The sequence below is a fragment of the Rhipicephalus microplus genome, chromosome 7 (genome assembly GCF_043290135.1).
Source record: "Rhipicephalus microplus isolate Deutch F79 chromosome 7, USDA_Rmic, whole genome shotgun sequence".
Taxonomy (NCBI): Eukaryota; Metazoa; Arthropoda; class Arachnida; order Ixodida; family Ixodidae; genus Rhipicephalus; species Rhipicephalus microplus.
The window spans coordinates 117,188,864-117,206,777 of record NC_134706.1 but is presented as its reverse complement, the minus strand read 5'-3'; the positions used below and the strand labels follow the sequence as shown (position 1 = coordinate 117,206,777).

Genomic DNA, 17,914 nt, shown 5'->3' with positions numbered 1-17,914 from the left:
TGGGAGACATATTGTATTCAACTATTGTGGAGCGTGCATACTTCTGTATTGTTTTTGATCTGCCATTACTGAGAATATAATTCTGTTTTGTTTATCAACTCTCGCCTCTGACTTGTTCTTTGGGCCACAGCCGGCGTCCGCTAGCGCGCCAAAAAGGACCACTTCTAAATTGTCCACGCTTTCGTGGTGCGGTTCGGGGGGCCGATACTTCGGCCCTTGGAATTAGCCCAGCGATCGCCTCCCTACTTAACGGGACCTGTGTGACAATTAATCTGGCGTCCGCGACAGGGACCTTTTGGTGCAGAGTGTGTCCAAAGTAGTGAGAAAGAGCCTCGAGTGTTGATACTGCTATCGGAACGATTTTGGGTGTTGTTCAGTGTTCTCGTTAACGAGTGCAGGGGAAGTGTTCCGATAGACAGATTACGCAGATACTTTTTGCATGCGGCAAGACTTCTTTTGCGAGACACAATGGATATCGAAAAGTTAGTAGCTCTTGGTGAGAAGATGGGTCTTTCTGGCGCCGAACTTCGGAAGTGGGTAAGCCAGAAGGAGAAAGAGGCAGTGGAGAGAGAGAGAGAGGTTGCCAGCTGAGAGAGCCAAGGAAGAAAAAGCAGCTGAGTTGGAGAGAGAGAGGTTGGCAGCTCAGAGAGGCAAGGAAGAAAAAGCAGCTGAGTTGGAGAGAGAGAGAGAGGTTGGCAGCTGAGAGGGCCAAGAAAGAAAAAGCAGATGAGTTGGAACGAGAGAGGTTGGCCGCTTAAATGGCGAAACAAGAAAGAGAGGCAAAGGAGTGACAGTTGAGAGAAGAGAGCAGCAATTGAAGTTGGATATGGAGAGAGAAAAGTTGGCAGCCGAAAGGGCGAGAGAAGAAAGAGAGGCAAAGGAGCGACAGCTGAAAGAAGAAAGAGAGCAACAATTGAAGTTAGAGATGGAGAGAGAAAGACTGGCAGCTGAGAGGGCGAAAGAAGAAAGAGAAGCGGAGATGGCTGAAAGGGAACGGCAGCGGCAGCACGAGATGGAACTCGAGCGGCTCCGTTTGCAACAGCGAACTGAAACTCCCGTCCAAGCTAGAGTTGAAAGCAGCGAACGGGAAGATCATGGCTTCCGCTTGAACCCAAGCAAGCTGCTCGTAGCGTTTGATGAAAGGAATGACGACCATGACGCGTACCTTCACAGACTTGAGACGATTGCAAGGAGCCAGAATTGGCCGGAACAGCAATGGGCAACTGCTTTGAGTATTTGCTTGAGTGGTGAAGCGCTCAGTGTGTACGGCAGGCTGACGCCGACCGACGCAGCCAATTACGCAAAGGTGAAAGCTGCTTTGCTGAAGCGATTCAGATTTCCTGTGGAAGGATTTCGGGACAGATTTCAGACAGGAAAGCCAGCTGATGGGGAGACGGCTACGCAGTATGCCGCCCGACTTTGCCATTATTTCGACAGATGGATTGAACTTTCAGGGACAGCGCAGGAGTACGATAAGCTTAGAGAGCTCCTAATTAGAGAGCAGTTTCTCACTAGGTGCCACCCAAGCCTGTCGCTGTACTTGAAAGAGAGGAAGGCTGAGTCACTTGAAGGCATCCTCGAATTGGCTGATCAATTCTTGGAAGCGCAAGGTGGCACTAATTTGGCCAAGGTCAAGAAGGATTGTCCCGAAGATTCTAAAAAATCGGCTCCCGAAGAAAAGAAGCGTGCACCGGAGAGCATTCCGCAATTTTTTCTGTGTAACCGAGTGGGTCAACGCGCGAAAAACTGTCGAACAATCTTTACGAGCCCTACGGTTGTAAAATGTTTCAAGTGTGGTCAGACTGGGCACAAAGCAGACGCATGTCGAAAGGGAGCGAACCAAACTCACCAGGTATCCTGTGTGCTAGCAGCACCGAAATCTGATGATAATGCCGTCACCGACGTATTCGTAGAGTTGAAAAACGGGGAGAAAATTTCTATTGTGGGTGCTGTAATGACAAAACAGCCAACCGGTGTTTCGAATGGAATGCCAACGCTGCCTGGAAAAGTTGGGGACAAAAAGGTTACGGTGTTAAGAGATACCGGCAGTTCCACTGTTATCGTGCAGAGAAATATGGTACGGGAAAGTGAGTTAACAGGCAAAATGAAACCAGTTTGCCTAATTGACCGTACGGTTCGGATGCTTCCCAAAGCAGAAATTGAGGTCGAAACCCCATACTGCAGCGGGAAGGTTACTGCTTTATGCATGACGACCCCCCTGCACGACCTTGTCATCGGAAACATCGACGGGGCGCGAGGACCGAATGATCCGGAATGCTTGGGAGAAGATCCTAAGATAGAGCCCTCGCCAACCCAGTGACCGCGAGATACAGTGGAGGAGCAGCCCGTGACGGATCTCACTGGAGCCCAAGGTGAAGCCGCGGCGCAAGAGACAGTGAATGAAAATATGATCGTGTTGAATGAGTTCACGGGCCGAGCAACTGGACTTACGTCGGCACTACCTCAACTGACCGACAGTGTAAAGGAGACGGAGTTGGCCAGGCGGGCCAAGTGTAGAGACATGATCAAGCTGGTAAATAAACAGACAGGACCCCTCGAATGTTATGACCCGTTAACGGTGTCGGAAGTGACAACGATAGCTGAGACGCCGCCTCAGATACCGTCGTTGGAAAGGGCTCGCCAAAAAAGAACGAGGAAAAACAATAAGAAGAGATCGAGCGAGCACCGCAAAAAAGGGCGCAAGCGTCATCCGAAATGCACAGGATAAGTGCTGAGGTCGAACCAGAATGTGTTTGACAGTGCTATATGTTAAGGTAATGTGGTTGTTGTCCTGTGTCACAACTGTATGTCGAGCGAGTCAAAATGTTTTTACGGTGACGTGATGTTAGTATTGTCTGATTGTTGTAATGAGAGAACTTTGTACATTTGTATTGTTTGGAATATGTGGTGGAGTGTTGCATTCATGTACCTGTGGGTATATTTCATGTGTTGTGGAATTGAATTACAATGTACAGTTGTATTGAGTGATATATTGTGAATGTGACGTGTCATGAGCGACAGACTATATTACAGTCTTTCGGAGTGTGTGGTGACTGTTCGCGCTCGTTTGTGTGGTTTTGAATAATATGAGATAATATTCTTAAAGAGGGGGGCAGTGTCACAGAACGAGCGCTCGAAAAGAGCGCGCCGCCAACTCCTCGCGACGAAATGCCGGAGTGACGCCGCGAGGTCAACGATAAAAAAAAGAAAAACATCCAGACTCCGCGGGCGCGACTCCCTCCCTCGGAAGCGTAGATTCCCCGACGAACCTCCTCACCCCAAAACGGCGGCCGAGCAAGCGCTCGAACTTTTTAGATGCCGACGAACCTCCCCACCCCACAACGGCGGCCGAGCAAGCACTCAAACTTTCTAGACGGAAAGGGGCGGGGTTGAAGCCGGGTTGAGTCATCTATCGCGGCCAGCATTCGAACCGTCTCGCCCTCTCCCCAACCTTCGCTGCGTATCGCGCCGACAAAATGACGAGACCTCCTGGAATCTCGCGCGGAAGGTATTAAATGGAGCAGCCGAGGTGGGAGATCAGGAGAAGACGGAAGTTGGCGCCAGAGCGCGTAGGGTATCCCGCCGTGTAGTCGGCGAAGGTTTTGTCCGTAGGGACAAAGCAGGAGAAGACGTGAGGTTTCCTGGAAGAGAAACTTCGGAGGGGAAGACGGAAGTTGGCGCCAGAGCGCGTAGGTTATCCCGCCGTGTAGTCGGCGAAGGTTTTGTCCGTAGGGACAAAGCAGGAGAAGACGTGAGGTTTCCTGGAAGAGAAACTTCGGAGGAGAAGACGGTAGTTGGCGCCAGAGCGTGTAGGGTATCCCGCCGTGTAGTCGGCGAAGGTTTTGTCCGTAGGGACAAAGCAGGAGAAGACGTGAGGTTTCCTAAAAGATAAATTTTGGAGGAGAAGACGGAAGTTAGCGCCAGAGCGATAGGGATTCCGCCGTGTAGTCGGCGAAGGTTTTTTCCGTAGGGACAAAGCAGGAGAAGAAGAGGATTTCCACCTGAGGGGTGAAGGCTCGAGCTACAGGCAAGAGCGTGTGTTTACCGCTATCGAGCGAAGACGCGTGGCAACAGCTGCGTGTGTGAAGCCGACGTGTTTCCGGCGAAGAAGTCTGAAGCTCGGAGAGTGGTCTATTGAAGACGTGAGGTTTCCTAGAAGAGAAACTTCGGCGAGGTTTCCTGGAAGAGAAACGTCGGGGGCTGTGGAACGACAACAATGCTAGACTTTGAGTGAGTGATTCTCGGAAGAGTATCATCCCGACTTTTGTTCCAAGAACTTTGGACTAAATAGGTTTTCTATCTCCTTAGTCTTTAAGTGTCTTGGTTGTTCAATGCATGCGGCTGTATTGTAGTGTGTATTGTTGTCAGTGTCCGTTGTTTCGAGTGTGGCTGATTGTACTGTGTAGTCCGTTGTTTGGTGGGAGACATATTGTATTCAACTATTGTGGAGTGTGCATACTTCTGTATTGTTTTTATACTGCCGTTACTGAGAATATAATTCTGTTTTGTTTATCAACTCTCGGCTCTGACTTGTTCTTTGGGCCACAGCCGGCGTCCGCTGGCGCGCCAAAAAGGACCACTTCTAACTTGTCCACGCTTTCGTGGTGCGGTTCGGGGGGCCGATACTTCGGCCCTTGGAATTAGCCCGGCGATCGCCTCCCTAATTAACGGGACCTGTGTGACACAAGCAGCCAAGTCCTTTTTTTTCCGGAGCATGCTCAACCTTGGGTTCCTGGCTCAAGTGAATGTAAAGGTACTTGCTTGAGTAAGTTAGTATCTGTTCATTGTCACGTTATTGCGCACCACTTAGATGACGAAGACTTTTGTAGGACCACTGTGATACCATACTTTCACAATGTTTCCCATAGACTGAAAAAGACTGGGAGCCGTGTCTGAGATCAAGCGGTTCTTCTGGCACCCTATAAGTTCTCATCACTTTGCAGGGTAACAAAGAAAAATGTGACGGGAACAAGTGCTTGCACAACTAACCACACGAACAAGTTTGTGGATTGTGTCCAAAAAGTGGTGATGTGATACCGCTCTCGTGCGGAAATTATTACGTAAGCCAGAGTGGAAGGTGCCTAATGAATGCCTCCGGGAGCGGAACAACACTGCGCACAAATCTGTACAAGGACACCTAGGCTTGCATTGTCAAGATTGCGCCTGTCAGCCGAAGTTCCAAGAAACCAAGGTGGTCGCTATGCACAGTTATTAGATGCGCGAAATCATTGAAGTGTCAGAGATTATTCGACTGCGAAATGGCTGCGTCAGTATTCCATCTGTGGGACTAACGCAGAAGGATGTAATGTGTCTGTATTCGTAATGTAGGGTTGTGCGATAGGTATGTGATTCCTCGGCATGTGTGGTTATCAGCAGTGTACTGTTTACACTTTTTTAAATCAATCTTTGTCAACCCTTTTTTTCTAACCATGAAACACGATTGTACAAAAGCATCATGTGTCCATCTAATAAACTCAGTTAAACGTTTGCGCTTGAATCCGTGTGGTTCAGTCTTTGTCGTCTAAGCGGTGTGCAATAACTTGAAAATCAAGTGAATGGGTTTTAGAATTGAAACCAGTAGTTCTTATTGGCGTAACAGACTTCCAGAAAAGTATTATGGCTACTTGAAGGTAATTGACGCTGCTTTTTTTAACATTTACCATGTGTTGCATTCACATGGCGTATTGCCATGTGTGTCCAGGACATGCATGTAGGCGCTGTTCTGTGCATCCATATTCAGTTTAGTTTCACTATTGTTGATTTTGTTGCGGTGGCAAATGATATTCTCCCTTTATTTATGTTGAGTTTCCACAAATCATGATTTCAAGTAATTGTATCTGCACAGAATGCAAAGGAACCATGGAACACATAGAGAACACAATGCATCATGTTTATTCAAATGAAAAGCACCCAAAACTGCCATCTTTGAAACTGTTCTGACTATTTGAAAGGCCTACATAGCCGCACTAAACACTATCAACGCCGTTTTGGTGTAACGCTGCGCTATTATTTCGTGCAATTGACCGCCATTATCAGTATTCGGCCAATAGAGACAGAAGTTACAGCAAAGCAAACCAGGAACAAAGAAAGGGAGATGATTCATGTCATGATTTCATGACAGATGATCTCTTCGAACAAAACAGGAAATGAGTTTTTTTCACTGCAGCTCTCTATATGTCGAAGCTATTTTTTGTTACCTTTGACCAATTATCAGAGCAACTTAAAAAAATTTGGCAGATCCGACATACCATGAGAATCTTATGTTATACGAAACATGCCGAAGGGAAGTGACTGTGCTGTAATATATTCATTCAGTAAAACATTACTAAATGATACTAAAGATATGCACAAATGTTGTACGCACGCAAAGTCACATGTATTTTACATAACCAGTTGTTAAGAGTTCCGTAGCGATTCTAACAGCAACATGGATATTACCAACATCAGAAGTGTTTAACTGATATGTATTCCTTATGCTTGCGAAGACAGTGGTCCTGGCTAGTGCAACCTAAACTAACTTTCGACGATAGCGCGTAACTCCAAATGATGTTAACTCAACATGACGCCTGCATCATTGGAGTACATGGGTAGTATTTAAGTTTATATAATTAGGTAGTAAGCACCATATTTGACACTGCACGGGCATTATGGCTACACAGGGCCTTTTTCAAAAACTGTTTCGAGACCTGGTGTGGTACTATGGTAGAATGTTTGAATGCCCCAAAAAATCACCAATATTTGTTCTCGCCATTCGTAGGTAGATAAAAACTCTCAATTACTTTTCTCGCATTACCTGTCTACAGTGACTCATGATAACAAGTATGGGCCACACGTGTCTTAAAGAAAGGTTTAGATGATGCACGTGACATGATTGTTATTCATATCATGATCAGCCACATATGTTCTCAAAACCCTCTTATCCTTTCATACTAATTTTGGTCTACCCCAAGTCAAGGAGGCGATCATGAGGCATAGCATCCAAGCTTGGGTGGCGAGACAGATAGCCTGCAGTTCGCTAAGAAATACTTTCAATTTAAGACAGAAAATCAATTCTTCCTCAAATAAACCAAACATCAATACGAAGCTACCGAACTATAAGGAGGTACAGACGAAATGTACATGCTTCGCTAAACAAATGTGAAAAATATCAACAGTGGATAGATTATTATCATTTAGTTCCACTGCAAGACATGTAATGCACAAAATGAAACAAACCCACACACTTTATATGCAGTAAAGTAAAAAATGCATGCTACTGAAGCCTTAGAATACATGGGAGATATGGGCCTACCCTCTGCCCTTAAGATATGTGTAATGTCACTCGCCATGTGCTCTATACACAGCCATGGTGTGAGCAGTCGGAAGCATCAATGGGTTTGTGAATAATAATGTGGTAGTATTAAAGAGCTCGTTTTACAGAAATTCCCGCGTCGGGATTATTGGTTGTGAGTGAACACTCATCTTGTCCATGATTGAAAAATCGAGACATAGGGGAATAAAATAAGTAATGAATTTCCGGGTCCGAGTGAGTATTGAGCTCAGGCCCATTGCGTGGCTAGCAGGTGTTCTACCACACAGTTATGCATATGCTTAGGAGTACATTGAAAATAACTTCCTCAGCTCGGGAATGCAGTTAAAATAACTCTCTTCACAAACACACGTGCCCTGGGAGGTGGGGTACAACTGTGCATCGACATAGAAGAAAAAGATGGCTTTCGTTTTCAAGTCTTCTTAGGTGATTGCCGAAGGAACCCTGTGTATCGGTCCGTTAACTCGATCGTCTTTACATAGCACAGTGGTGTGTTATCCCTCAAGTTGTGGTACTCAGCTTCTTTAGCTTCTTCATTGACCTCAGTTTCTGACTACCTGTATAAGTTCTACTACATTTTATAGCGAACACAAGTTCCATAATATCACTCGAACCTTTTCTCAGAGAGAATAGGGGAGGAGAGATTCACAATTCCACCAATCACAATAAATACTTCATCAAGGGTGCCGACAACTTCCCAAGGTACAGGTTCCTTCAGAACTTTAAAAAACTTTTATCCTCTGGATGGCACGCTCGACGTGCACACGTGCCCTGGCTATTTTTAGAGTCTTTTCTGAGTCTCTCGCCGTGCACTGCAGCTGTCCACGAAGAAACGGAGGCGGCAGAGCCCCCAGCCCAAGGTTTTCGCATAGCGAGCTCAAGTTGAAACCTTTGTCAACTAGGTCATCATCTTCAAAACCGTCGAGTTTTTCTAGAATTCCCAATTTCTCTACGCGAGTCCTGTCCGACGCTCGGCTTCTGAAACCGCAGCTCACAGAATTAATCCAGCAGGTGAGACGCCAACCAGAAGCTTTGCTGAGTGTGTACCTTTATAATGAGAGTATGTTGAAATTCTACAAGAAGCACAGTGCGATTTTTCTACTGCAACCTCTGTACAGTCTAGCACAACACGTACCTCTTTATATTCTTCAAAGCATTGAGGCAGATTGCTTGCAATTTCTTGTTTGTTTGGCCATAGAATTGCACGATTCAGTACTGCTGTAAGGTTACACAGTTGGCTGTAAAGTGGCGAGAGATGATTGTCCGGCCCATAGAAAATAGTGGTGCGATACACACATAAAGGGTAAGCAAGTTTTCAATCACACAAGAACGAGAATGGCTCGTTCAAGAGTAGACATTTCAGCTACTGCGTCTTCAATCCTGCTCACTTCATTATTAATGGCTACAAGCAAAGTCATCGATAACACACCAATAAAAGCAAGCACTGTATTATCTGATGTCAGCATATCTACAAGCCTGAACTGCTTCCCAATAATGGAGTCTACATCGACTTGGATGTCTGTCTTGTGTGCGCATGATGTCTGGTACATCCTTCATTCACTGAAAAGCTGAAGAAAGGCTTCTGCAACCTCCACTGTTATACAGCTGTAGCAGTTGCACCACTAGCACATGTGATGCAGTTTCCTGGCCCTGCTCTTGTACCTGCACGCAAGAAAAATTTCCCATAAAGACAGATTGAAGCCAATGCAAGAGTGCTGAGAATCTTATAACTCTTGGAAGAAATGACGTCAAAATGATTTAACTTCTTTTGGCTTATTTGCTATAAAAAGCAATTACATAGCTCGTTTAGCTTTGTAATTGCTTTAAATGCCTAATAGCATCACATGTATACACAGTTGCCTAACGACTGATGATGCGTGTCATAGTGTGATGCCATGATCTTATACTGTTTCTATCAATTTGTTCATACGGTTAAACCCTTTTATAAGAGGCATACACCGGGGAGCAATTCTTGTCATGCACATGAGATGTCTCTTATGAGCAGGGTACCGCGTAAGAATTTTCTTATAAACCCCTATTTAAATCTAAGCACACTAGTGTCTCTTATATCGAATTGTTTCTTAGATTAGTGTCTCTTTTAAATGGGTTGGACTGCATTAGTGTTCTGGCATTTAACTCCCTGCTTATCTTGTCAGCTGCTTAACTCATTGTTCCTGTAATAAAGTGGCATATTGAGATTTTCGACTACGGAGCAAAATATGAGAAAATTTAAGGTACCTGCGGCAACAACCCTATTTTGAAACACGAGTATAAATGTTTGCAATAGGTGAAATGTGGCATATATTTTTCCTGAAGCGTCTTTAAAAATCAGTAGAAGTTTCCACCTTGTATTCGATGGAAATGCATAAGTTGATATGCATTCCTTGAGCCGTTTTTTAATTTTAGCCTGTGCATACCTTGCATACTAGCTCGTGCTGCTCACTTCATTCTCGGCTGTCATCCTGCCAGCTATTATTCATGTAATATCGAAGGTTAGATCAGTGTACAGCTTTTGGTGGTAAAAAAGTTGCTAGAGGGCGTAACAACGCTTTCAGGAATATCTGCTTTAAACTATTGACATAAAGTTGTTCTTTCTGGTTAGTATAAATCCTCATTTTAGTTTCCAAGCGTTCACCCTGGATGCATATAACTACAATAGCACTACATATTACAGCATATGATTGAGCCTTCACATCACAAAGGGCTTCATCGGGGTTCTCTTCACAAGGTGACACATGCACAGGTTGAGCAGGCTCCCAACAAGTTCCTTAAGAAGCTGCTATTACTAATATCAAAGCACAGAAGTGCATTAAAGGGAAAGCGTCAGGTGACAGGCCATGCTAAGGTGGGGCCATCTCGCGGGTGTCGATACCAACTGCGTCAGCCACGGCTCATTGCTGAACACACTGCTCACTATTCTAGTACACTATGGCCATATTCAGCAGTTCGGAGCAGTGGTAGCCTCCCCTCAGGATACAGCACTGCAGCATGAGCGATGCCGTCCGAGGCATCAATGATGGCGCACGTCGACCTGTCCCTAGACGTCGGAGAAACTCGTCTACGAGCGAGGGTTCACAGCGAAATGCTTGAAAAAAGTTCCACTCGAGTGAAAATCCTGACTGTCACCGCTTTTTTAAACACCCCTTATGGTTGTGCGCGACTGTCAATCAACCACCTTTTTACACTTAGACTCGACTCCGCCCCCACCCCAGCCTCTCTTGAAAAAATGTTCCCCTATCGATTTTCTGGCATTAGGTGACCAGTAAGAGGGCGAGGGATTGTGGGATACACCGCCTGCTACCGGCTTCCGGTTCGAGAAGTGTAAACGACGACAAAGCGCTTCACCGCAAGCCTCAGATTATCCGGGATTCGTGCGTTTGGTCGCCCGTTATCTTCGTCCTGATAAATCATAGTTGGTTGTTAAGCCGTTGGCTGCTCCACCTCGAGCGTGCAAGGCAAACGCAGGTATCAATTCTCATGTAATGAAGACAAAAACGAGGTGGGCCGCGACTGTCAAGAGAGCCACAGCGACAGGTAGCCTTTGCATACGAAACGCTGAAGCCAGAGTGTGCGAAAACCATTCTATCACAGGTACGCATGTATTCCACACTAAAAAAAAAGCTTACGCATGAATTTGCTGCGAATATTATATGGAGAAACAAATTGTCGCGCAGGCGCGCCTAGCAAAGATAACATGGGAACGAGTGGGCAAAATCTACCTGCCATACGAGATTAGCGCCGGCCATTGCACCCATATTTATGACAAAAAGCGCGAAAGCTTGACTCAAAAGTAAGTTTACACGAAGCGCTGGACGAGTACATTTGCTGTTATCTTGGTCAAACTGTGCGCCAGGACGGCAGCTAAAGGAAGAAGTGCATTAAACAAGCGCAGGATTTCGACTATTCGGCGCCGTCTATGTGTTACTGTATTGTTTTAGTGCCGCCGTGCCGTGCAGCGTGATTAAGATCAGCGTTCGAATAAGCATCTGGCTTCGCTTAAGAAATTCATGTTACAGCGCACTGAAGGCAAGGAAAAAAATATCTTAACGCGTTCAATAAGTGTTGCGCTTCATGCCAATCGACTGAGGATGTCGGCCGAAGCAGCGATCCCGAAATGCACTTTTAGCACACTGCTACAGTCATTTCCATCCCCTGAGATCTTTGAAATGGTGACTTTTTATCAGCAGTTCCGTATCATACAATGAAAACTGTTTTATGTATCGACTGATCTGCCAGCCAAATTGGCAGCACCCCCAAGCAGCATAAGAGCATTGCAGATCATTTTAGTGCGACAAAAAATTTCCGCGCCGTTCATGGCTTTCGTAGCTTGTCATCGTCACAGTGACGGTTTGCAAAAAAAAACTTCTAAAGCAGTGAGATTGCACGGCCAGGTGCTTTTTTCAACGCAGCAGTACATGATTGCGAGTGGTCCTTAATAAAGAGAAAGGAAGAGAAAAGTGAGCCCCATTATTGTCTGCTTCAGTGAGCGACACCGCCACAAGGATCACAAGGGATGGTGGTGAGGAGGGATAAAAAGGGTAGAAGTAAAGGTATAGAAAAGAGGAAGAAGAAGCAACAACAAACTGAGGGGATAGGAGAGACAGGAAAGATGGAAGCACGGTCACTGTAGTCCGAGGACGGGGTACACTTGCGAGAGATGTTGTCGGCGTCTGTAGATGGCGTAGAGCAGGTCCAGTAAGTCAGAGCTTCACTAGAGGTTTTTAGTTAGAGCTTCACTAGAGGTAACGCGAGTGCGCATGCGCCCTCCGCTAAGGCCTTAAGCGGGTTACCGGAGCGGGGAATACGGTCCGCTTACGAGCAGCCGAAGCGGAGCGCGGTGCGTCGCTGCCGTTTCTTCAAGCGGAAGGGGGACAACGTGCGCGCCCTCTCTCGTGCGTGCAGCAACTTTGCTCATTTCAAGATGGCTTGTTCCGGAGACGGCACGCTTTCCGCGAGTGCTGCAGCTTCGCCGTAACCTGCCCAGCGCAAGCCACGAAAACACAGTTTCAACGGTGAAAAATAAAAACGCCGCCATCACACATGCGTTAAAAGCGCAAACAACACACAGTGAATGCTTGCAATGGATCTGGATCGGAACCTTGCTGGCTTTTGAGCAGCTACTATCAAGTCAGAGCTTGCTTCTTTGTCAAAAAAATAGACAGTTAAGACATTGAAAGTGGATATCTAAATACTTCATGAAAAGATCATTGTTACGTTATTGTTTTGCTTTGTATACGTGAAAAAATGTTTTTTTTTATTTTGTTCACCGACGATAAAAACGACCAGAGGGCGCTGCAACTGCGAAAGTTCTAGGGTGCCTGAATGGTTTCCCTCACCCGCCGCTCCGTACAGGGTGGGGACAACCGCGTCGTCTGCTAGAGCGTCCGCCATTACATATCTCACCCCAACGAAACACACTGCCTGCGCGCGCGTATGAGGAGAGTTTGAGAAGAGTTTAGTGCGAGAAATGGTATTTCGCGCTATAAAAAAGCAGTCTGAATATGTGCGTCTGTCATTGGAGACTGTTTGCAGGATAAATCTACATTAATTCATGAAGCGCACGCCTTTTCCTGTTACCTAAACTCACCGCACTCCTCAGTGGCTGTGCAGCGTGCCAGCCACTCAGTAGTGCTCGCATTGTACGCGTTGAACTTACTTCATCCTGCTTTTTCCCCCGCCTTGCGTGCCCTCGCAGCTCTGAATAATCTTGCGGGAATGAGATTCAGATTTGTTACACAGCTATTTTTCTGTTATAGCTGGTTGAGATAGTGAAACAGCGTAAACATCAATTGAATCTCTCGTTTTTATGTGACCACTGAGAAAAAAATCTTACTAAGTTATTGGAAAATACAAGATGAAATGCAGTAATAACGATTTTGATGCCCTATACCTGTTCAGTTTTTCTACTTTCCATAGATATATGTAAGCGAGCAATCTAATTATCCGAGAAGTATCACTCTCGTATTCTGCCTCTGTGACGCTGTGTCGGTATTGCTTCGACCGCAATAATATTAACTTACCATAAACATTCTCCAAAGATCACAACCTTAGTCAGCTTAAAGATCACAACGCTGTTTTTATCTAAGAATGTGATATTGTATAACAAATAAGAAAAATGTCTATGAACTTAAGGAGGAGGATGAAGAAAGGACAGGGAGGTTAGCCAGTTCACAATGAACTCAAAATATTTTAATCAAACAATAAGTGTTCTGAAAGAAAAAATAATAAAATTTATAAGTGACTGGTCCAGTTCGGCTGGTCACGGAAGGCTTACCCCAGCGCACGTCTTGCTTCCGTGTTCATTGACGCCGTTTGAACTAACGTGGCGCAAATGCACGCGAAGCCTCAGTCTTGCATAATTCGCAATAAGGAGTTTTGCTACGGCGTCACTGTGCTCGGAGCAAGTCTTTACGCAAGGGCGCACCATCTCGTTCAAATAATCGGTCACGGCCTTCAACGGGGACCTTAAGCGCAGCAAGCCCTCACTCCAACTTATGATGCCCCTGAAATGCTCTTCACACGACTTGAGTGTCAGCAAAACATCCTTGCTGGGATATGTGAGGTTGCCACCTTCACTCCTGTACTCCTTCAGAATAGTCAGAGTTGCGTGCTCGCTTTCAGTTGAGCCTAACAAGGCAGAATTACAATGCCCGCATCCCGCTACAACACTCAGCATACCTTTTAAAAGGAAGCCGCCGATGTAGAAAAGGATGTTGCATTCGTTTTCTTGAAGTTCTTCAATGAACAAAATTTCCGAGTCATCAATGACATCAGCTTCCACCTCCCCGTGCTCTTGTTTGCCTTTTGCAAGCATGTCGGCGAGGTACTTAGCATCGTCGACTTCGTAGCTTGACGTTCCGGGTGCATGAAGGAACTGACTCACGCACACAAGCTTCAGGGCACACTTTAAGTCATATGCGTTAGGAACAGGCTTCCTGATGCGCACCACCGAAAACAAATTTTCGAGGCAGTCTTGCAAGATTCTGCTCGTGAGGAAGAATTCGTATCCTTCACTGCGCAAGAGAATGTCTTGGAGACGAAGAACGACTTTTGTTGTTATTAGTAAACCTGCTTGCGAAGGCTTCCACTGTGCCTTGCTTCCCATCTTCATTCCTTGAAAAACTTCGAGGGCCGAGTTCAGTAGCTCAATTGATTCGTGGTACCTCCGCATGTCTCGAAGGCTGAGAGCAACTGATGGGTGGCGGGAAGACATTAGCGTGTACCAGTTGAATACTAATTCTAGAAACCAAGCTGTTGTCTCTGCCTCCGGCTCTATCGCGTCCTCTTTAATTAGGTACCGAATCGCTGCAGGAGCTTCCCTGAAGAAGCGGACAGCAACTCCCACTTTCATTTTTGTGAAATGGCCTCGCGAAATGTGTAACTCTGAGAGCCTCGGGGCGACTTTCAGCTCTCGTTCAGCATCATACTTAATTACACTGCGCACATGGTCCACGTTCACTTCTTTTGATGGCAGATTGTGCTGGCATACTGTTGCATCACTCAGAAAGAATACTTCCGATGAAAGCAACTGTGACTTGACATTCTTCAGCACGTGTGCAGCATCTGCTGTGAAAAACAATTCTTTGTCTTCCAGACAGGGGTGAGGCACTGAACATACAGTAATGGAATTCCTGTGGCTGGAGAATCCGAGCTCGCGCCACATAGCCCGATTAGAAGCCCCCATGTCGCAAGTGACGACACGGATTCTTAAAGAGATTTCCGCGCAGAGCTGCACTATCTTCATGACGTAGTCCTTGAGGATACTACCCTCTACATGACTTCCGGTGAAGTGGTAGGCAATCACTTGCTTCCATCTCGTATTCAGGCCTCCTACCATGAACACTAGTGCGTGATGTGCAGGTTCGTCTGGATTTTCTGGCATAGTTTGCCCCCCCAACACCACATCCTCAGCGCGATCGAGCTCGTACCCGCGAGCAATCTCCATTTCATCCAAGAACAAAGCACAGTCTTTTTCAATGTCTTGCATGTTCTCTGCTTTGATTTTGAGAACATCGATGACTTCCGTCAAAATTCCGGGAAGAAACTTGAGGCCCTGAAGGCGACGTGCAAGGGTTTTTCCGGATGGCAAGGGGTAGCCCAGATTTCTTAGTGTCTGGTAACCAGTTTTTCCACAGGAAAACTTAATCTGAAGCGCCTGCTTGATTGTTTCTGCAGACCAAGTGCTTCCCTTATTACTCTGGCGCCCAAGAGCCTGCAGCTGGTCATCATTGAGGAATTTCAAACGCTGTCCGAATAATTCCATTTTGGTTTCCAATTTTTTCACCTGTTTTTTTAGTGCTTGAATGGTTGAGGTGGCTTTCCGATGGACTTGATGTAGCTGAGTGTATTTTCTGCCCATATCGGAGAGCTGCTTATTTAACTGCTTGTTTTCACGTGCCCCGTCAGGTGCATCGGCCGAGATCACAACTTCTTCCCTTTCCATAATGTGCGGTACTGAATCAGGCGTCTGAGAATTGCAGCTTTGCGGTTGCTGTGCGCCAAGACTGTCTGTGCGTGAATTTAAATTCGCCTGTGCACTTGTGAGTGGCGTACAATTAATGGCCGTAGAGTTGTCACCGCGTGTTTCTTGGCATGCATCAGGCAACACAGCAGGTCCTGCCCTGTCCTTTGGCGCCTTCCTTTGTGGAGGCAAGCCTGCAGTGCAAAAAAGGACAGTCACAAGCTGCAAGTATTACAAGGTAGCCAGCTCTAATCACAGGCCTGTACTGGATTTTAGCAGTATTATAGGTTGCAGACATATGCCTTTTCTCAGGTCGCAGGCACGTACCCCGACTTTCTTAATATCCTCAAACGAGGAATTCCACGGATCATCCTAATTTTTGAAACTAAATCATTTTAGCCTTGTACTGTTGCCACCTGTTAGGTTCATACAGAATCTTTGACGCACAGTGAAACAGTAACTTACCCCTGAAAGGGAACACCGTTGGCACAGCGTTCGGCTTCAGTTTTATCCACTGGTCAGCTCGGTGCTGCTCGAAATGGCTTGCTTCAAAATGTGCCTGTAAGTCCGTTATGAACCATGAATTTTAGCTTAGCTTAGCCTAGACAGAATTACTAGAAAGACACAGTATACCACACAACTTTTATTGAATTTCGTGATTTGCAATAAACGAATGAAAAACACTTTTCTGTAAATACGCAATTTAATAACAAGCAGCCTATTTTGTTTATACATATAGTGACTAAAAACTGGTACAAACTTCAAATACTGCGGCTGCGCCACACGTTTCCATAGCTGCACTTTTAGAGATCGCAAAAAAAGAGAGAAAAACTGCAACTTAGACGTGAAGCGTTTACAGCACCGACAAAGTGACCCACAGACACGTATACACATTTAAAAAAACAAGTTTCAAAGTTCTCGACGAGAAAAGAACACATGTCGGGATACTCACACTGCATACACACGAGGACTTCGTAGGCTGCCACTTGTCTCGCTTAATCTTCACCATCCATAGCAGCCTTCTTTTGGGCTCTGTCGGAAAATGGTAGAGTTTCCAACCATTTCTGGAGTTGTTCGTGCACATGGGCACGCAGCACCCAGTCATTTCCCTAAAAAAGTATATGACAGAGCGGCCACAGCTCCTTCTTTGCTCCCGTCGCTATGCGAAGTGAGATCTGCAATGGCGGCGGCCGTCAGGAAAAACCGGTCGCGGCGGCGAGCACCCCGTCAAACAATGTCCCCACCCTGCAAGGAGCGGCGGGCGAGGGAAACCATTCAGGCACCCTAGAAAGTTCCGCTTCGCTGCCGGCAACGAACAACTAAAAGAGGAAAATCAGCCGCCGCTCCGCTGCGGCTTCGCGGGTGCTCCCGGAGTGGAGCGGACCACAAAAACGTTAAACTAAAAACCTCTACTGTCGTCGAAGGTCGTCGGCGTCAGGAGGTTACGTAGGGCGAGCCCAGTCGGCCAGAGCTACGGTGACCCCGAAGGTCGCAAGCGCGCGGAGCGCGCGGGCGCACAACCGGTCGGCACGAAATCCAGCGAGCGACTCGTACATAAATGCGTGCGTGCCACTGCTGACCCGCATGGTGCGTCGAACCGGAAGCCGTAGTATCCCACAGTAGTCAGCGATTTCCTATTTTACCGGTCACCTATTGTGTCTCATTCCTTTCTTCTCTTTTTTCCCGAAAGAGCAGTTCCGAGTAAACAAGGATTAGTTGTACTCCTACCCCAGGTCACCGGCTCACTACAAGTGCAGCAGCAACAATAGGCTTCCGTGAAAACCCTTCACCTGCAAGAAAAAGCTGGCTGTATAGTCAGGTACCTCCCGCTTTAAGAACAGCATTCTAAGCAGGGCTTTGCAAGGGTAACAATTCACCAAATTAGTTTTGGTTCCTGAAAAAATTTTATAGGCCTGTATTGTTGTAAGAGCTAGGGATAATGTAAAAAACCATTTCAATAAGTAATCACAAGAAGTAGCAGAAATCAGTTCGGTTGAGCGACTGTCCGAACTAAAGGGTAATGTATATTTTCTGATGTTATTTCATTCGCATGTCTACCCCTACGCCTCTTTACATGTGAACATACGCTGAATGAGTTGCCCAGCCGTCAACTTGCAGGCAGTCCTTGTAGGAAAAAGAATTTT

General features: G+C 46.2%; 1 protein-coding gene across 1 annotated transcript; it reads right to left on the bottom strand.

The window, feature by feature from the left end:
• Window positions 1-13,476: 13,476 nt before the first annotated feature.
• Window positions 13,477-17,017, bottom strand: LOC119187139 (uncharacterized). Its single transcript, XM_075869598.1, has 3 exons — window positions 16,723-17,017; window positions 16,236-16,329; window positions 13,477-15,964 (listed from the first exon to the last, which is right to left on the bottom strand). The coding sequence occupies exons 1-3, from the start codon at window positions 16,873-16,875 to the stop codon at window positions 13,569-13,571; spliced, it is 2,643 nt and encodes an 880-aa protein (XP_075725713.1). The 5' UTR covers window positions 16,876-17,017; the 3' UTR covers window positions 13,477-13,568.
• Between the last annotated feature and the right edge of the window lie 897 nt (window positions 17,018-17,914).